This window comes from Leptopilina boulardi, unplaced genomic scaffold, assembly GCF_019393585.1.
Source record: "Leptopilina boulardi isolate dan_hultmark-lab unplaced genomic scaffold, ZJU_Lbou_2.1 LbouV2_332, whole genome shotgun sequence".
In the NCBI taxonomy this organism is placed as follows: domain Eukaryota; kingdom Metazoa; phylum Arthropoda; class Insecta; order Hymenoptera; family Figitidae; genus Leptopilina; species Leptopilina boulardi.
The window spans coordinates 3,941,358-3,962,991 of record NW_026137899.1 but is presented as its reverse complement, the minus strand read 5'-3'; the positions used below and the strand labels follow the sequence as shown (position 1 = coordinate 3,962,991).

General features: G+C 28.9%; 2 protein-coding genes across 3 annotated transcripts in view; one reads left to right on the top strand and one right to left on the bottom strand.

Moving 5' to 3' along the window:
• The window catches only part of LOC127285397 (43 kDa receptor-associated protein of the synapse homolog), a 305,412-nt gene extending 289,255 nt beyond the window's left edge, over nucleotides 1–16,157 (bottom strand). The window contains exon 1 of one of the 2 annotated variants that reach the window (XM_051311389.1): nucleotides 13,735–16,157. In XM_051311389.1, coding sequence (XP_051167346.1) covers nucleotides 13,735–13,851 — 117 coding nt within the window. In that variant the 5' untranslated portion in view covers nucleotides 13,852–16,157. The remainder of the gene's footprint in view (nucleotides 1–13,734) is intronic. The other variant, XM_051311388.1, reaches the window with a different exon arrangement.
• A 3,554-nt stretch (nucleotides 16,158–19,711) lies between these two features.
• The window catches only part of LOC127285384 (uncharacterized), a 91,138-nt gene continuing 89,215 nt past the window's right edge, over nucleotides 19,712–21,634 (top strand). Inside the window, exons 1-2 of the mRNA XM_051311365.1 lie at nucleotides 19,712–19,799; nucleotides 20,866–21,082. The gene's annotated coding sequence lies outside the window, so the exon portion shown is untranslated. The remainder of the gene's footprint in view (nucleotides 19,800–20,865; nucleotides 21,083–21,634) is intronic.

The following is a 21,634-nucleotide window of genomic DNA, read 5'->3' as shown; positions in this document are numbered from 1 at the left end:
AGTAAAGAGAGATACACCTCGTACACGTGCTTTCGTAGTGAGAGAGAACGGTGTAGTCAGCGCATCTTTCTCTAAATCACGAATACCGACCCCTCTTCCGAAAAGATCAGTCCCACCCATATAATTTCCCGTAGCTAATGTTTTCAAACAAATAGCACCCTATAAAAACGGCAGCACTTTAAAAAATGATGACCAGAGCTATAGAGGCGAGACAGGACCCAAAGTTTTTTTACTTTGAATATGTGGCGACATCGGTGCATAGTAGGAGCACTACTACAATTGATCTTTTTGGTAGAGGCGCTTCATACAATTAAGATAGAACTTTACTTACAGGTAAGTTCGTTTAATCTTATAATTAAAAGTAATAATAAATTAATTAATTAAAAAATATGTAATTTATGCATACTATTAACAAATATTTTCATTTTTCAATTAATTCATACATAGAATTAATGATTAAACGCAAACCTGAGAAATAAATAAATCTAACGCATGGGGGCAATCGAACCTACGTCCTACGGACTATGAGTCTAACGCTTTACCAACTACGCTACGCACGCTACTTCAAAACGAATGCTAACTTCTTGATGCTATTTAAACTTAAAAAATACCTAACAAAGAAAAGTGCTTAACATCATTTAGTCAAAGTTAAGATATTAAATTATATTTTCCAATCAAATGAAATTTATAAAATATAATTAATTACATGCTTTATGATTATTATCATGATCATCTCAGGTGAATTTTCAAAAAAAGTGTAAATATATTTTTATTAAAAACGCGTTTTTCGTTGTTTTGAATCATTGGAAACATTCATTTTTTGTTGACGAAAAAATATTTGAATTTTGGACTTAGAAAATTTTGCTAATCGATCATGAGGGCGATCCATGCGGGCCCCTACGTTGCCCCTCATGGATTCGACATATGGATCAGCCCTCATGGGCCCCCGCCAGGGGCCCCGAACTCTTGAGGGCAAGATCGTGGCTTTTTCCACACGAGAATATATAAATTAAAATAATTTTATAATAATGTTTAAAATATGTAAGTAATTTAACGATAAGAAGATTGTAAATTTAGCTTTAAGGCGCGCCAAAAACATCACCGGTATTAACAGAATGTCGCCAAGTAGCCAGCGTGGTCCCGTGGTTAGCGTAGTAGGTTTGCGAGCGCAAGCGTTAGGTCGTGGGTTAGGTGCCCAGTGCGAGGGAGATTTTTCAAATTAGATTAGGTGTTATTTCGACAGGTGTTGTTAATTAATCTTAAGTGATAATATAAAAATTGTGAAAACTTCGGATTAAATTAATTAAATAATAGTACTTTTTTTGAAATTACTAATAATAATGAAAGGAAATAAGTTGTATTGACTCTTATAAGATTCCAATACAACTTATCTCCTTATTATTAATAAATTAAAATCATGTTTTTAATGAACACTAATGTTGTTTTAATATTATCTATAAATATAATAAAACGAAATATTAATAGGATTATTATTATTATTACTATTATTATTAAGAATTATTAAACGCGAGAATAGTAAGTAACAGTGAGAGCAGTCATGAGCGAGCTTGAATCATCATTCGGCCAGATTGATTGAGTCTTGGTCACCAATGCTGAATCAAGAGTGGAGCTTCAGGTCGGAATCGGTGTTACATTCTAGCTCGGATGAGTCTTATTCCCGCTGACTGACCAAGGCTCAGTCAATAGTGGCCAATGCTCAACGAGTCTTTAAAAAGCCTGAACCCAGCGTCCCTTCGCGCCTGGGATAATTTAGTTAATTAGAATCAATAAAATAAATTTATTGTATCAAAAAAAGGAATATTTTAGTGAAATAAATAAATTAATAGTTGCAAGTAACTCATTATTTTCGTTTCAAATAAACATGTAATTGATTAAAATATTTTTTATTTGTTTTGATAAAATAGTCCATTAGTATTAAAAAATTTAGTTGACTTGAATCCATAAAATACATTTTATTTGTTTCCATAAAACGAAATATTTGAGTGAAAGAAATAAATCAATTGTTTCAAGTAAATCATTATTATCGTTTCAAATAAATATTTAATTGACTGAAATATATTTTTATTTGTCTTGATAAAATAGTGTATTAGCATTAAATAACGAATTATTTGTATTAAATAATTCAGTTTATTTGAATTAATTGCATAAATTTATTGTGTCAAATACTTTTTATTTGTATCAAATAAATGAAATATTGGAGTGAAATAAATGAATGAATAGTTTCAAGTAACTCATTATTTGTATTAAATAAATTCATTTATTCAATTCAATTAATTATTTAATTTAACCAAATACGATTTATTTGGTTCAAATAAATGGGATTCAAATAATTCATATTATTTGAAACAAATACATATTTTTTTGATTCAAATAAAAAGTATTGGAACCAATTAAATATTTTTCAAATAATTTGAAGTATTTGAATCAAATAAATCTTTTTTCAGTGTGAGTGCTATCAGTTTCCGTGATTTTTTTTAACTCGTAAAGGAATTAGTATGAAATAAATGTTATGATCGTGTTCTAGAGTGAAATGTAATCTTAATTGAAGTTCATATTAGCGGTCACATTAATTGTGTACATTTTAGTACTTTGAAAAAGCAATGAATTCTAAGTTGCAAAAAATTTAATACAATTATTACATTCACATTTATTTTAATTCAGTTTTTCAATGATTAGATTAGTCTTTAGATTCATTTCTAAGCAGTTAAGGGTTCAATCATAGAGTGACTATTTACACCGCAGTTAGAAGAGAAACATTGTCATGCGAAAGTAAGAAACTTTTCTCATCGATGAGTGAGTGAAATCGAGGTTGCCAACCTAGAAGACGTGTTGGTAAGGTAGGTATTGAATTTTTTCTTAAGAAACAATAAGAAATTATTCAATACCTACCTTACCGACACGTCTTCTAGGTTGGTAACCTTGATTTCACTCACTCATCGATGAGAAAAGTTTCTGACTTTCGCATGACAATGTTTCTCTTCTCACTGCGGTGTATAGTCACTCCTTCCTTACAAGAAAAATGAATGTTTTGACTAATAAATATAATAATTTAGCGTTATATATATAAAGATTTTTCCCCTTTTATCATTCATTTTTAAATTTTTCATCCTGGAGAGGGAAAGGTAGACTACTTAAGGAATGCGACTTAAATTACTAGTATTGAAGCCTAATATTTCAAATCGAATTTCTCTCCGTGAGTGAATATATACATATCTATTACAAAAAGATATTGAGTAAAAATTCCTGAAATGGATCATCCAAATATAGAAAATTAAAACATAATTATGAGTTGAAAAACTGCCTCAAAGGATTTTTCAAAAAAATTAAATTTCTCAAAGTTGTAAACAATTGAAGTTTTTTGTAGTCTTAAATTATAAAAAAATATCTTAGGGCTAAGTGAACGGATCTTTATAAAAATTGGTATACTTACACAGAAAATGATACAGTTTTAGTTGAAAATTTTTGATTTTTCATAATTGTTTTTGCCAAACTAATTGTTTATTTAAAAAATAAACCATGTTCTCGTTGTCGTAGAAAGTTGATTCAAAGTTTATTGAAAAGGGAATGTCATAAGGATTCGAAACCCGTTTTAAAATTTCGTGGATCGTAATTAGCAAAAAAGTTATTGCGTTTTTTGTGCAACGCTGCGTGTCTCTAGCGCTATCACGCAGAATGTATTTTGCTCAAAAAGTATGGATACTTGCAAATATCTCGAAAAGTATGAATTTTTATAAAAAAAATGTTCAAGACGAAAGTGGTTCCTAACAAAAAGATCTACATTTGTGAACCCAAAAAATTGGTTGTTTTTGTTAAATAAAATCCTCTAATTTTCAGAATCAAATTCGTAATCCCTATGAAATTATTTGTTTTAACTTACGTGTGAAGTATATGACAACTCATAATAATGTTTTAATTTTCTATATTTCCAAGCAAATACAGTACATCTTTAATTTGGGTGATCCAATTCAGGAATTTTTACTCATTGCTGCTAACGCCGCCGCCGCTATTTCAAGACACTGAAAATAGCCGTAAGTCCTCCCCCACCCTTCACTCCCGCCAAAAATTATCTGTATTTAGAGATTATGTTTGTTTTAAAACTGTGAATATAACCGTAAGTTCTCCCCCGCCAGAAATGACATATATTTAGAGGTTTTGTTCCTTTCAAGGTTCTAAATATAGCTGCAATTCTTCACTTCGTTGAAGGGGGGGGGGGGTGGATTTGCCTTCAAAAATGACCTGAATTTAGAGGTTATGTTCATTTCAAGACTCTGAATATAGTCGCAAGCCCCCCCTCTCCCTTTCGTTAAGAGGAGGTAAATTTTCCGCCAAAAATGACTTAAATTTTCATGTTATTTTATTTTGGCGGAAAATGACCAAGAAACAAACATAACCTCAAAATGTAGATCAAACTTTGGAGGACAATGACCAAAAAACAATATAACCTCAAATGTAGGTCAAATTTAGGCAGGAAAAGTTTAAAAATTAGATAAATTTTGTTTTAAAAATTAAAAATAATAAAAATTATTATTATTGAAAATAAGAAATAACACAAAAAAATAAATAATAAAATATTAATAATAGTTTTAAATTCCAGAAATTGGCCAAATGTAAACTTAAAATAGGTCATGAGGCCATCCACAAAAACAATAAAAAACGAGGGGGTTAGAGCGCGAAGTACACAGGGGGGTGAAACCCCCCTAATATATATATGGGGTAAAATTCGTGTAGCGAACTAAGTGAGAAAAAATTGATCAGATCGGGCTGTAACTTGCACATAGTTTAGCCCTAGGGGTAAGGAATTTAACCACGAAGTATTGTTAGGTTTTTTCAAAAACTGTCGGAAGAGGGAGGGAGTTAAATTTTTTTGAACAATTTGATCAGTGAATATTTGACGACTTTTAACTGTTAAATATAAAGAAGAAGAAAAATTTGTCCCAAATGTTTTCCAAAGGTTTTTTCCTGCTCTTTCGAATGGTGCAAACAAATTTTCAAAAAATTCAAATTTTGACGCTTTTTTGAAAATTAAACATTTTTTCGAATATTTTTTTAAGTTCGGTCCTTTTTATTTTTTTTATTTATTTTTTTTTTGAAAGCAAAAAATGTGTATTTTCACCACAAAAAATATTGAGATGTCCTTTTTTGTTATTTTCGAGATATTAATTAATTAATTAATTAATGTTAATAAAAAATGAAATATTTCACAAATAAATAAAGTTATTGCAATCCTGAAGGTACCAATTGAAAGCTGACGTTATTCCGCATCCAACGAGCCGTATATGGACTATTTTGGATTAGAGGATTTTTTACTAACAATTGCCATGTTAGCCAATTGTTTATTTACAATCCACTAATCCAAAGTACTTCTTATTGGACTCGTTGGATGCGGAATTATGTCAACTTTTATTAAGTAATGTCAGAATTACGATACCTTTTTCGATTATAAAATATATAAATTTTTATTGACATTAATTAATTAAGGAACTAGTATCTCGAAAATAACAAAAAAGGTCATCTCAATATTTTTTGAGGAAAAAATGCACATTTTTCACTTTCAAAAAAAATTAAAATAAATAAAAAAAAAGACCAAACTTAAAAAAAAGTCAAAAAAATTTTTGATTTTCAGAAAAAAGGGTCAAATTTTGAATTATTTGAAATTTTTTTTTACCAATCGCAAGAGCACAAAAAAAAATTTGGAAAACTTATATGTCAAAATTTTTTTTGTTTACTTACATAATATTTACAATTTTTAGTTAATTAATTAACTATTAAGGTTAATAAAAAATGATATATTTTACAAACAAATAAAGTTAACGTAATTCTGACATTACTTAATAAAAGTTGACATAATTCCGCATCCAACGAGTCCAATAAGAAGTACTTTGGATTAGTGGATTGTAAATAAACAATTGGCTAACATGGCAATTGTTAGTAAAAAATCCTCTAATCCAAAATAGTCCATATACGGCTCGTTGGATGCGGAATTACGTCAGCTTTCAATTGGTACCCTCAGGATTGCAATAACTTTATTTATTTGTGAAATATTTCATTTTTTATTAACATTAATTAATTAATTAATTAATATCTCGAAAATAACAAAAAAGGACATCTCAATATTTTTTGTGGTGAAAATACACATTTTTTGCTTTCAAAAAAAATAAATAAATAAAAAAAATTAAAAGGACCGAACTTAAAAAAAAATTCGAAAAAATGTTTAATATTCAAAAAAAAGGGTCAAAATTTAAATTTTTTGAAAATTTGTTTGCACCATTCGAAAGAGCAGGAAAAAACCTTTCAAAAACATATAGGACAAATTTTTCTTCTTCTTTCTGTTTGAATGTTACAAGTCTTCAAATAATTACTGTTTAAATTTTTCAAAAAAATTCAACCCCCTCCCTTTTCGACAGTTTTTGAAAAAACATAACAATACTTCGTGGTTAAATTACTAACTCCTAGGGCTAAACTATGTGCAAGTTACAGCCCGATTCGATCAACTTTTTTTTCACTTAGTTCGCTACAGGAATTTTTTTTTTATATATATATATATATATGAGAGATTCTTTTTCACTCGCCCAAGCCCAAAAAGTCAATGTTCTGGGATTGGCTTCATACTTTAGTAAATTGTTGTCCTATGTGAAAGTAATAAATCCCTAAACTATAAACTTATTAAAAAAATATTTGTAGAAATTAGAGGGGTTGAAGTTTTGACGTTAAGGGTAACATTGTCATTTTCAAATCCGTATAACTATGACAAAAGTTAATGGATTTTAATTTATCTATAATGAATTTTAATGCATTTTTCACGTACTTTTTAAAAATTTATACGAAATTTAAAAAAAAAATTTTTGACCCCTTTTTTCAAAATCAACCCTTATTTTTCGATTTTGACCATTTCGGGAATTTTTTTTTTTTTTTTTATTCTCATTGGAAAGCTGATGTTTTTTCCCATTTGCTATGTAAATATGAAAGTGGGATAACAATAATTTTGTGAGAAACATAATATTATATTAGGCGGTGCCTACCTAAATCCTCGAAGATGATCTCTAGGTATACGCGTTATCGGCACCGCCTACTTTAATATTCTGTTTCTCACAAAATTATTGTTGTCCCACTTTCATATTTACATAGCTCATCGGAAAAAACCTCACCTTTCCAATAAAAATAAAAAAAAAATACCCGAAGGGGTGAAAATCGAAAAATAAGGGTTGATTTTGACTAAAAGGGGTCAAAAATTTTTTTTTTTAATTTCGTATAAATTTTTAAAAAGTACGTGAAAAATGCATTAAAATTCATTATAGATAAATTAAAATCCATTAACTTTTGTCATAGTTATACGGATTTGAAAATGACAATGTTACCCTTAACGTTAAAACTTCAACCCCCTTTACTTTCTACAAATATTTTTTTAATGAGTTTATATTTTAGGGATTTATTACTATCATATAGGACAACAATTTACCAAAGTATGAAGCCAATCCCAGAACATTGACTTTTTGGGCTGGGGCGATTGAAAAAGAATCTCTCATATATATAAAATTCCTGTAGCGAACTAAGTGAAAAAAAAGTTGATCGATTGATATATTTATATACAGGAAAAAATAAGTTTTGTTTCAAACCCGAAAAGAAGCTAGTTTCAATATGGGACACGAACTAGACCGAATATAGTTTCTAACTCGCTCAAAGAATAAGTCTTACTTTAAGCCTACTGTAGGGGCTAACAATAAGCTGCCCTTTGAAATAGAAAGTAGCCACAAGGCCGAATCTGGGCTTAAATCAAGGCACTTCGCGGTATAAAAATTAGCTAACATTACCAAAACTTTTATGAAACCTGTCAACACCTTTTATTGAAATTTTACACAAGTTTTGAAACATCAAACAACATTTTGATATAAATCATACTTTATATAATATATAAAACATAAAGAGACCAATTTATTTTTGTATATAATTTATATATTTTTATATTTGTGAAAAAATTGTAATAAAATTATGTTGTATATATAACATTATTTTCACACTCATAACAATCAAAGCTTAATTTATAGGATTCATGATATGAAAATGTTTTATAAACATAGTTTTTAAATTTTTTATACAGGAATGAAGATGTGAGTCTTTTGAATTAATTCTTTTAGTTCCGATTAACTTTAGACGCGTCACATTTTCGGAAAGGCGTCCATGACACTTTACACTCTGGTACTTTCGTTGTACGTCTAGTTACAACTCAATAGTATCTAGACCTCATGGGCTTGATTGAAGACTTTTAACGTCTCATTTCTAGCGAATAAAATTTTGTATTGAGTCCAAGACCACAAAGGCTTGATTTGAATCTAATAGAACTAAATATTTGTCATATTAATATCTCGTTTTTTCATTAAGACATCAACAGCTTATTTTTAGACCATTATTTGTGATTAATATTAGTTATCGGCTACTTTCTAATCAAAATAAAAGATTAGACTATGTTCGGAGTAAGACTTTTTTTCTGTTATATATATATGTTTGTGTACATATTAGTCTGTGTGTAAATAAACAAGTGTACCGCACAGTGCACAATGTTCCGAACAGACACAAGTCCTAAACTTTCTCCAATAAGGCGTTAACTTTCCTGGTCCTTTGATTGTTGCTGCACATCAGCAGCATATAATTTCTATATAGATGAAATGGCGTAAACCATACATGAGTTTGGCAGATGTGAGCAATGAAAGGAGTTACTGTAGTAGTACTGTTGTATATTTCGAGATATTATTGACAGTTGAGTTATATAACTTTTGTTAAATAAGGGTGTCAGTATACTGAATTTTTTATAAATATGTAAATACTTTTCTTTGTTACTGTCTTCCTAATAAATTATCAATTGTTGATGTTTAATTTTTTTTAAATGCAGATGTTGATGATAACCAACAAGGATCATCATTGGATTGTTAGTCAAAAGTGATTTCTCCGAAGTTATCCGCTTTGACGGTATTAAATTTTTTTCCTTTATTTTGAAATTTAACCTCTGATTATTAATTTTTGAGAATGACTCATTGTTAAATTAAATCCAAAATTTTGTTCTAATAAATGATGTCGAATTACTAAAAATTATGTTATGTTAATTTCTATTGAACCTCCAAAGTAGTAAGTGAGCTAGAGCGAAAAAGCAGAGAAAAATTATTCTTTCTCTTGCTCAATATTAGATTTTTTTGTTTAAAGTTACAATGATGTTATGTTCCTCTTGTTATTTTGCTGAAGGAGTCCCATGAAAAGACTGACTCCCTCCCGATCACATTAATTTTGTTTGAGCAAATGTTATAGAAAATAACCCCGTAAAGTAACAAATAAATTTTTTTAAAATTTATTATGTCACAAGGTAGCTGTCATAAATTTGATGGTTTAAAAGCGAAATTGAGGCTTAAATACCGGACTGGTACCAATAATATAAATGCTATTTTACTACCGGACCGGTATACCTCGTCGGTCGTAAGCATTTACATTACACCGACTTTTCTGCCTGGGACATATAAAAATAATAATATTTGCACACAATTTCATATACTTCAATTTCAATTCCATTCAATGCTAATTTTCATATCAGTCAATTTTCGTAATTTCAATTATTTCACAAAAACGGAAGCTTGTTAAATAAAATTGCGGCATGTATATTTGAATTTTCATATGAAATAATTAATTTTATAAACAATCTCTAGGTTGTCAATCATTGTCACTTGCAATTATTGTGGAAACTGAATAATATCAAAGTTAAACTTACATTATTTTCCATATTTAATAATTATATTTTAATAGAAGCAGAGTAGGTATAAAGTATTTGTATATTCCCAATTAAACTATAAATTATTATACATATATACAAGTGTAAGTGAATCGATTTGTTTTAAAAACAATTTACATAATTTTTTAATATATTAGTATAGTAATTTTTTTATAAATAAGTTTTTGATTTGGATTTTTTCAATTTGTTTCCTAATTGAAGTGAACAAATTTGTTTCAAAATTATTGTTATTTATTTTACGGAAAAACTTTGTTTTTTTGTGAAAATTTGCAAAAATTTATTAATCAATTATAGCATAACTGTCGTATTCATAAACGCTAATAATTCACTTTTTAATCTCTTTCATCTATTTTTTAAAATTTATTTCCAATCTCTCGCGGAGAAGAGAAAAATCCGGCTTTTATTTACGTAGAAAATGTCCTGCACGTGATTCAACTCATGGTTTGGAAGTTTTCGATTGTCCCATATCAACACTTGACAAGTTTGTAGCTCAATACAGCCCAACCTCTTTATAACTGTTCGAAGGGCGGTTAGGGGAAGAAGTTAACAAATGTAGGGGGCCCCTACTATGCGACGTGTATGTGTATTACGGCGTGGAACCTCTTTATAAGCTTTACTGCGACACATTCCTATTAAGCAAACGCAAGCGAACGTCAAAAATTATCGAAAGCTTATAAAGAGGTTGTTGTTGATTCTATTTGTTTTGGCTTGGAGTGGGGGACTTGTCGAGAACTCAACTGACCTTGAAGCTTATAAAGAGGTTGGGCTTTAATATAAACAGAATATCTACCAATACCATATATATATATATACCTTTTATTCAAAAAATAAAAACAAAATGCTTAATTCTAAGTTGTAATCGAGGTTGTAATTCATGATCTCGTTTATTGAAATTGATTAATTACATAATCCGAGCTGAATTTGTAACTGAAGTATTAAACATTGATTTTAAACATTTGTATCTACCCACACAGTACCCAAAATTCGCTGAAACTTGACAGAACCTCTCACTGCGTGATTAGGAAACTTCAGTGGCAAGGTTCATACAAGTTTGTGTCGGTGTTTAAATGTCCCCATGAAAAGAATATTTACACAAAACTTTGAGGGAATATTACACTATAAATATTCACGTTCAACGTTCAGTCAATGTTGTGTCAATATTCACCTATGCTTATTATATTAGTAAACGAAATTTTTATAACTAGGCGAAAATTTAATGTCAATATTGACACAACAATGACTGAACATTGCACGTGAATATTTATAGTGTAATATTCCCTCAAAGTTTCGTGTAAATATTCTTTTCATGTGGACATTTAAACATCCACACAAAGTTGTATGAACCTTGCCACTGAAGTTTCCTAACCTCGCCGTGTGAGGTTCTGTCAAGTTTCAGAGAGTTTTGGGTGCTGTGTGGGTAATAATATCCATTGAATTTTATTCCTTTCTCATTTATTTCACGATAGAAAACAAATTTTAATTTTACAAGTCAACTGACTTTCTATATAGACTATACAAACTACTTGATAAATCTCCATTGGCGAAATTTCAATAATTCAAATCAAGAGTGTTATAAATGTTTATTCGAGCCAAATAACTATTTTCTGTATACAACATAAATTTATTTTCCTTGCACCACTTTTCACAAAACTTAAATCAAGTGGAAAAAGTTGATTTTTTAACAATTGTCCATTCACAATTAATCATTCTTTTTTGGAATTAAATAGATTTTAAGAATTTCAAAAATGAAAGAAGAATTTGAGGGACATTTTGAAACAATAAATTAGAATTTGAGGAATGGGGCACATGAATATATCTTATAAAAATCATTAGCTAGAACTTTCATTTGTATGAATTTCAGATACCGAATTTTCATTTAACATAATTTTTATATTAACAAATTTTTTGTTCTCCAACTTTGTATTTTAAAGGGGGAAACTTGTGTAAATGCACGTTTTTTCAGGAATTTAAAAAAAAACTGGTAAAGTTTATTGAATTAAAGTAAAGCGTACCTTAAAGTACACAATATAAGCTTTATAAAAAAAAATTTTTCATTAAACAATATTACAAAATGGTGGCGTTACAGGCGTTTGAAGTTGCTTCTTTGATTTTGCACCGTGCAGTCTACAGATCACAAATTTCAACTAAAATCAAAATTTTTACCGTTAAAATACGCAAATACACTTTGCATGACGAAGAGAAAACTAAAAGAAATTTCTTTTTTGAAAATTTGGGACTATTTTGAAAAAAATCACTTTTTTAAACAATGTTCAAAAACAATTGTTAAAAAAAAATTTTTTTTGAAAAAAAGGACCTCGTCATGCAATAGCCAGTTAGATAAAGAAGATTTGTGGTAAGTTTGATTAAAATCGGTTAAAAATTGGCTCAGTTACATTGCACGGCTCGCGAAAAAACACGTTTCGAGAAAAACGCGTATTAAGTTTTCGATACATAAAATAAGTGTTTTAACTATTGCCTTGAAGACGTTATGTATTCGAAAATAACTATTGCACTAAAACCACGATATACTATCACTTGCTTGTGGTACTTGCTAATGACAATTAATGAAATTATATTGCTAAGAAACCAAAGGAATAGAGAGATCTAGTATTCATCGTTAACTGCATTTGGTAGCATCTGAAGTGCTAAACTTATGTTTACTATAGACATTCATACATCTAATTATAGATTAGTAATGTAGGATCATATTCTACAGATAGTAAACTATTTTTTAAAGCAAAAAAAAATTGTAAAAAAATTTTGTTTTACACGAGTTTCCCCCCTTAAAGCATTAATTTAAACCAATTTTAATTTATCAAAAATCTCATTCAACAGAATTGTAGTGATTCAAATTATTTAATGTCAGATTTTTAAACTATCGAATGTCCATGTGTCAGAATTTTTATTTACACATATTGTTATTTGATAGAATACCTAAAACCATACAAATGACCTAACAAATAAACGTCAGAAAGATTTTAAAAACTGCGCCGAAATTTTTCTGACGTTTGTTTGTTAGGCCATTTGTAATTTCTATCAAATGATAATTTGGTGTTTTAGGAATTCTATCAAATAACAATTCGTGTAAATAAAAATTCTGACACATGGAGATTCGATAGTTTAAAAATCTGACATTAAATAATTTGAATCACTAAAATTCTGTTGAATGAGAATTTTGATAAATTAAAATTGGTTTAAATTATAATGCCTTAAAATACAAATTTGGAGAACAAAAAATTTGTAAAAATAAAAATAATGTTAAATGAAAATTCGGTACCTGAAAATTGTCTTGAATAAAATTTCGTTTACAAAGAAGATAACTCAAAATATAATCTAAGAGGTTTCTAAAGTTTTTCTACGATGCATTTTTACCAGAGTTGATTAGAGATTTATGTTCACAATGTTACAAGTATGTTCTTAATTCATTTTTATATAAACTGTTTCATGCGTTCTATAATATTATAATTATAAATATAAAAAACCTTTTAAAATAATATTTTTATCATTATTTTCTAATTTGTGACCAAAAAAGCTTAAGTGTCCGGCTCTACCCGAATCTCCCTTAACCCTTTGAGGACCAGTGTTAGATTCAGGCAACATGAATATTTGTTTGTAATTTCATGAATAAATTTCTTGATTTTTAATCTGAATTTTGGACCAATATTTTTCATTTATAGTCTAATAAATTTCCAATTTCAAATTCTGGCTTTGAAATAAAATGCTTAATTCATTTCGCTGAAAAACTTGTTTAAAAATGATTTGGTCCTCAAAGGGCTGAGGAGGCAAGTATAAAACGTATTTTATAAAAGTTAACATAAGTACTAAAAGCAAATCTCAGTATATAATTTATGGATTACGAAATCTATTGGCGTCGATTATGAGTAAATAAATAAGGAAATCAATTATATTAAATTAGAAGGAGAGAAACATTATTTTTTACTCACCCAAGATAATCCCTGGACGCGATAGACTCCCATGACATGGCTCTCCTCTTTAAGTTGCACCTTTTTTGATCCTGATCTTCCTCTTTCTTCTCTCCCACTTTCCCACTCCAATCTCATCTCTCTCCTTGACCATTATCCACTCCACCACAACTGCACGACACACTTATGCAGTACATAACCTTTTTTTAAACACCTTTAATTATTCTTCACAGATTTTAATTCTGATTTGTTAATCTCTTGCTTTCTTATTATATTTAATAATTTTTGAACCGCTTTCCTACCTTTAATTATTTTTCACAGATTTTAATTACGATTTATTTTCTTAATTGTATATTCAATGATTTTAACAGAATATTTTTATAAAATTTAGAATTATTTCTTTCTTGTTTTTTTTTAAATAATATTTTTTTTCACAACTTTTGACACTTATATTTTCATTTACCAGTGTGCTAATACCTGTGTTGTTTTTATATTTTTAAAAACTCGTTTTCTCACATAATTTGTGAAAGGAATTTGAGATCTTTTAACAACATAATACACTGTTTCTAATATGTTTTTTTTCACACAACTACCAACAAAATTTTTATTTTTCTCTCTAGATGAAATTCCTGACTTTTTTGTCTAATAATTATTGTCCTTTATCTTGAATGCATCTTCTGTTTTTAATTTTTTAAATTTTTGCTATGTTTTCCATACTCCTTTTCACAATATTATGAAATATTTTGCTTCTTAAACTTTTCTTCTTTATCACTTTTTTTAACATTGAATATTTTTCATTATCGAAAATTTTTTATATTTTTTGCTCTTACGCTTTATTCTTCATTGTGAATTTTCCTATTTTTAGTTTATATCTTGAATTTTTCTTACTTTAAATTATAATCTTCTGTATTTCCAACAACTCTTGATTCTCTTAATTTAATTTAAAAAATTGATTTGAATGAATGTTGTTTTCTTTAATTTAAATTTTTGCCATGTCTTGAATGTCTCGGAGATTATCATAAATTTTCCTTTGACTTGAGTGTTTTTTTAAGCATGAACATTTCTTGCTTTATTTCAAAGAGTATTTTCTTATTCCTTGAATATTATATACTTTTTTTTGAATGCTTTTTGTTGTAACTTGAATGCTTTTTCCTAAACGTTCTTTCTTTACATTGAGACATTATTTTGGATATAACTTTATCTTATATTTTAATTACTCTTTGCAATTTCTTGAAATATTTTTTCACTTTTCTGTAATATTGTTTTCCTTTTCTGAAATGTTGTTCCCTAAAATTAATTTTTTCTTGAATGTTGTCCTTTCTATGAAATGTTAATATCTGTTGTTACGAAGGATTGGTTAGAAAATTTATTTACTTTTAAAAATGTGGGTTAAATTATTTATCCCTTATAAATTAGTCTCTTATAGTAAAATTGCGATTAGATCTAGAGGTAATTCGGTTTGTTAGTGACGAATCGTCTATCTAATGTATATTTATCGATTAGGATTCATAGTATCTCTTATTTGTTAAGAAGAATCTCACTCAGGATTATCATGTTTCTCTCGAGTTCTCCAAGTTTCTCAAATACAATTCTCTTTAGTCGAAAATTTTCAAATAAAGACGTAAATTTTGCTGCCTAATTTTCTCATTAACTTATCAACATTTTTAACTATTTAAATTCGAATCCTGTATATTTTTACGTATATGGTATACACATTTATAAATTTGAATTCTAAATCTCTGCGAGAAACTGTGAGAAGAACCTCAGATGAAGCGACCTCGCCCTGTAATTGTTTTCCCTCAAAAAAGAGATTTTTTTTTCTCTCTACAAAAGTCCCAAAATGTTTATCTTTTAAATATTACTTTTTACTATCTGCAAAATTATTCCGATGTTTTAAAACATGGTGGTAATCCATCAATCCGTATACGATTTGCGAAAATCGAATTTACAAAGTCGCAAGTTGTAACCTTGAGAGGATCTTGTATAATTTCCCCGGGGGGTGGCAATTAAGAAACCGAATGTCACGCACGATTTGAACGAGGATTTGAGTAAATCTGAATTCGCGTCAGTATTACTGTTCCTCTTTCGCTTTAACCTTGGCCCGCCTTAAATAAACCGCGGCTGGTGATTCGCATGCGTGTCTAAGTTTTTAGGGTGGCCATCGTCGAAGTCAAGCGTCAGGCGCGTGACATCGCGAGGCGAAGACACGCGGAATAGTGTCCGCGAACTCTTTGGGGGATGGGTGAGGGAAGGTCGCAAATGCCAGGAGAAAAAAGAATTTGGAAAAAGGGCGAAAGAGAGAAGAAAGAGAGAGAAAAAGAGAAAATAAGCAACGAATATCTACCGGCGCTGGTCGAGGCAGAACTGTCGCGCCCGAGCCGCAGCAGCCCGCAACACACGACCTAACCAAACCTTTCTCTCTTCTCTTCCAACCCCCACCAGGTCACCCGCATTCGCCGCTGCTGTTATCCTTTCTCCGCAGCCACCCTTCTCACTGTTCCATCTATCAAGAAGAGAGATAGAGAGTGAGGGAGAGAGAGAAAGAGTTTCACCTACATCTCGTTATCCACCCCTCTTGCTACCATTGGTAAACTCCTTAAGCTGGGAAAGGTGTGTCGAAACTAAATGAGGGCTGCTACCTGCTTTAAGAAAGTGAGAAGAGATCAGTGCCACAAGATGGAAAGGGATTTCTTGTTTATGGATTTTTATTAGGATCATCCATGATTTACTAACTGGGGTTTACTGTTAACAGAATATCAAGAGTAACTCACCAACAACATTTTTTGTATAGTTTCGAATAAAAGTTTCAATTTTCAAACTCTAATTTTTTCCAAGGTACGCAGAAAGTGTAAACATTTAAGAAAATCTAAATGGTTTAATAAAAGAACTAATAGATCCCGTGTGGAAAAATTTCGGGGCGCTGGTAGGACACTGGACAGACTGTCTAACGTCTCTATAGACCCAGGCCAGACGGTCTTGTCGAGCCCCCGATCAGAAGTGGAACGAAAGTTCCATGCTACGGTCTAAAGTTAGACAAGCTGGCTAGGTCTTGATTCTCGCGTTCAATAATTCTTAATAATAATAGTAATAATAATAATAATCCTATTAATATTACGTATTATTATATTTATAGATAAAATTAAAATAACATTAGTATTCATTAATAATATGATTTTAATTTATTAATAATAAGGAGATAAGTTGTATTGGAATCTTATAAGTCAAGACAACTTATCTCCTCATTTAATTATTATTAGTAATTTCAAAAAAAATTTATTATTATTTAATTAATTTAATCCGAAGTTTTTTTACAATTTTTGTTTCATCAGTTAAGATTAATTAATAACACCTGTGGAAATAACACCTAATCTAATTTGAAAAATCTCGCTCGCACTGGGCACCGAACCCACGACCTAACACTCGCAAACTTACAACGCTAACCACGGGGCCACGCTGGCTACTTGGCGACAATCTGTTAATATCGGTGATGTTTTTGGCGCGCCTTTATGCTAAATTCAAAATGTTTTTATTCTTAAATTACATATATATTTTTAATATAATTATAAAATTATTTCTATTTATATAAAAGCCATATCCATTGCCTTTATTGTCATAGGTAAGCCCATCTAAACTAGTCGGTCTTGCTATTCGCTAAGAAGCGTTTCAATAGACGTAGTAGAGTTCGTCTTATCTAGACCGTTTTTCAAGACTCAGGCCAGCGACTTTACAGCGCTACTTGACAAACGTGTAGGTTATGGTCGTTTGCGGTTGTCAGCGTACTTTTACAGTTGTTGCACTTTTGTGAAATTCTTTTTTTTTGTAAAATGCTTTTGTAAAATACTTTCGTAAAATACTTTTCTGAAATACTTTTGTGAAATACTTTTGCGAATTACTTTTGTAATTGCACCCAGAGAAATGTTTTATTTGAATTAAATAAAATATATTTGACTTAAATAAAAATGGATATTTGTCTCAGAGCCTACTAAAGTTTTCTTTGTCTTAAATAAATTTTTATATTTAAATTTGAGACAAATAAATTTTTATTTGCTACAAATATATTTTATATTTAGGACAAATAAATAAAAAGTTTTGAATGTAATATATTTAATTGCAAAATTGCCTGGTATTCAGACAAATATTCTGGAATTGATATAATTAAAATTGAAAATCTTAAATTTTTACATTTCGTGGTTATTTTTTTGTATGTTCCGTGGATATTGTTGAAACATAACAATTTCCATTTCTCTGCGTCAATGATAAGTTCATTTGAATTCTGCTTCACATTTAAGACACAACAGGGAGAAAGGCACTCAAAATAAAAGGAAAGTGTGATTTAATTAATAAACACTCGCGAATAAAAACATTTCTTTAATTATCCTGAAATTAGTATTTGTTTTAATCAAATAATAATCAATCCTTGTACAAACAACTGCTTGGTCGCGTTAATCTGTCACCTCGTTTTCACTACGTCCGACATCTTTAAAGTTATATCGTATACAGTATTCTGCGAATGCTTGCGTTCAACTCGAATAAACTTTTCTTTGAATTAAATATATTATTTATTTGCCACAAATGTACCTTTTTAAAAAGTACTAATAAAATTGTTTATTTGTAAGAAACATATACGACAATTTCAAACAAACATTTATTTATTTAATTTAAATAAAATATTTATTTGAAATAAATAAAAATGATTTAAATATAAGTTTTTATTCAAAACTAATAAATTTTTTCTCTGGGTGTGTGTACAAATATTTTTAAATAATATATTTTTTACAATTTAATATATTTTATAATTAGTAATTAATATTATTTAAATTAATATATATTGTACAGTTGGATATGTCGAATTTGGGTGTAATAAATTTTAAATATATTTTTAGTTTTGTTAAAAACTACTTTTGAGTTTGAGGTTATGTAAATGGATATATAATATAAAAATAAATAAATTCGTGACAAAGTTTTTTCTTCGACTAAAAAAATAAATTTCAAAAATCTATAAAAAAACAAAAGAATATTTTTATTGAAATTAACAGCGATATATAAATATAATTTAAATAATATTAATTACTAATTATAAAATATATTAAATTGTAATTAGTAAAAATTGTAAAAAATATATTATTTAAAAATATTTGTACACAATTACAAAAGTAATTCGCAAAAGTATTTCACAAAAGTATTTTACAAAAGCATTTTACAAAAGCATTTTACAATGAAAAGAATTTCACAAAAGTGCAACAACTGTAAAAGTACGATGACAACCGCAAACGACCATAACCTACACGTTTGTCAAGTAGCGCTGTAAAGTCGCTGGCTTGAGTCTTGAAAAACAGTCTAGATAAGACGAACTCTACTACGTCTATTGAAACGCTTCTTAGCGAATAGCAAGACCGACTAGTTTAGACGGGCTTGCCTATGACTGGTAAGACTATTTCTAGACGCTAGACTTCCACAAAATTTTTCCACACGGGATGACCAGGAAATATATAAGAAATATTTATGTGCTGATTCCCACAAATTTGCTTCATATTCCCATTTCCACTTCCACTTTTTTTAACTTTGATTCTCACTTTCATTTCCACTTTTCTTATTTTTATTCCCACTTCCATTTCCATGTCGACTTACACTTTTTCTAATTTTCATCCCCACTTTTACCTCTACTTTTTCTTATTTTCATTTTTACTTCCATTTCCACATTTTCGGCCAATTTTGAAAATTGGAAAAAGTGGAAACGAAAAATTGAATTTTCATTCATTTTAAGTTTTAGACTGCTACTGGGTCGAAAATATTTGCATTGATTATTTTACTCTGTTTGATCGATAAATTTTATGTTTTTAAAAACTGACTTCGTATATGTAATCAGCAACCCTAAAAACCTTCGAGAAACAAGTTTCAAGTAAATTAATTCATTTAGTTTAAAACGTGTTTTCTGAAAATGACGAAATTTAAAATAAGATTTTTGTTTCTCATTCAAGTCTATGACTACACTCGCAGGTAAACAGTTAGTTATTTATGTTTTGTGTAAAATTTTTAGAAATTAAACTGTTAATTTTATTTTGAGTAAGGGCAAGAAGAGTTATGAGGTAAACAATTTACATTAATAAATTAAAAAATTTTAAACATTCAACTGACAATCAGAAAAATAGAAAGTGGGATAGGAAATTAGAAAAAAAAAGTTATTGAGAGTGAGAGTAGAAATGGAATTTAAAAAAGCGGAAATGGGTGTGGGAATGGAAATTGAAAAAAGTGGGAATGGAAGTGAGAGGGAAAATAAGAAAAAGTTTAATTTAAAGTGAGAATGAGAATAAAAAAGTGAAAGTGGGAATGGAATCACCTAATCGACCCCTAGAGGTCAATTATGTAAATCGTCTTCGTCCTCCATTTCGTGTTTCATCTATAGTAAAAGTAAAATTAAATTACATTACATTTTAAGAAGTCATTTTTGTAAACGAAACATTAACCTCCATCAACTTTTAGTAAAATTTAATTGCTTTTCACTGGAAATTTGAAAAATTTTAATTTGACAATTCTTCAGTTAAATTTAAGTCAAAATATGTGGTTAATGGAGATTATTATTTTACAAAAATTACTTCTTTCAACGTAATTTAATTTTCTGTGAAAAACAATCTAATTTTACTAAAGGTGGAAGACGAAGACATTACTATTTACATTATTCACCTCCTGTATATAAGAAATGCTTCAGAAAATAAAATAAAAATTGTCTCTTAAATATTGTCTCATAATTCTCTAATGTTCAAGGAAGAATTTTCAACGAGACTTAAACTAATTTTTTTGATAGATTCTTTGTAAACCGATAATTACAAAAAGGTACTCGGTTTTGCCCCACTCTCCCCTATACACTCGTATTTTTAGCTGAGATATATGTAGATAAATGGAAAGAGATGAAGAAGCAATTAAAATTCAATGGAAAGTATGTTAGAAATATTTGTCTTATATTGGATCAATTTGATGTAGGAGAGAGATGAGTTCGATCCAAAAAAATATTAATTGAAATCGAAGTAGATGTGTTCTAAGCTGGTAAAAGATTGATAGGAGACAGTATGTAGATCAATTGAAATGTAAAAAAGTCAATTTGACTTGCAACTGAAATCCATTTAAATTAAATAAATAAGGATTATTTTAAACCAGGAAAGATCAATTAGAAAATTCGCATAAAACCGAGAAGAGAGGGTGAAGATTAATTTCAACTGAAACACGATTAATTAAGCTCACATAACATTCTAATGGAGGATATAACGGATTAATTGGAATCGATTGCTATCAAATCAAATTATCAAGGAATGTTATCATATGGAAAAGATCAATATGTATACATGTGTAATACATTGAGATAAAATTATATTAGGTAATGTATAACTGTTTATTTGTACCAATTAGAAGAACTATGCATAATCAAATTAAATAATTAAGAAATGAATTTGGATTTTTGAACATAAATAGTTCTTTCAACTTTTTTCGATCAATTTAAAACTAAGTACCTACTGCTTTTGATTTTTTTGATTTTCATTTGCAGTCTAGTCACACTCTTTAAATGTGCTTTCGCCAAATGAAATGACGAATTACTAAATCATCAAAATAACTTTTTTCTTACTGGGTAGCTAAATATTGAGTTGCTAAACATTAGGGTGCCTAAAAATACCCGATTTTTGAATTTCTGTAATACTATACCTAAAAATATTGTTCCTTAGAGAAAAAGACGAGATACGTATTTTTTTAAAATTATTTTTATTAATATTTAGAGGTCGCGCTAGTCCGTTTTTCATGAAAAAATGGAATTTTACCATTATTGATCTGTTAAATAAGCAAAAACGAAGCAAAAATATTCGGACCTTTTACAAATTTACTCTCATAACATCACCAAATGTGGATGTTGTGTACAATAAATAGATATATATGA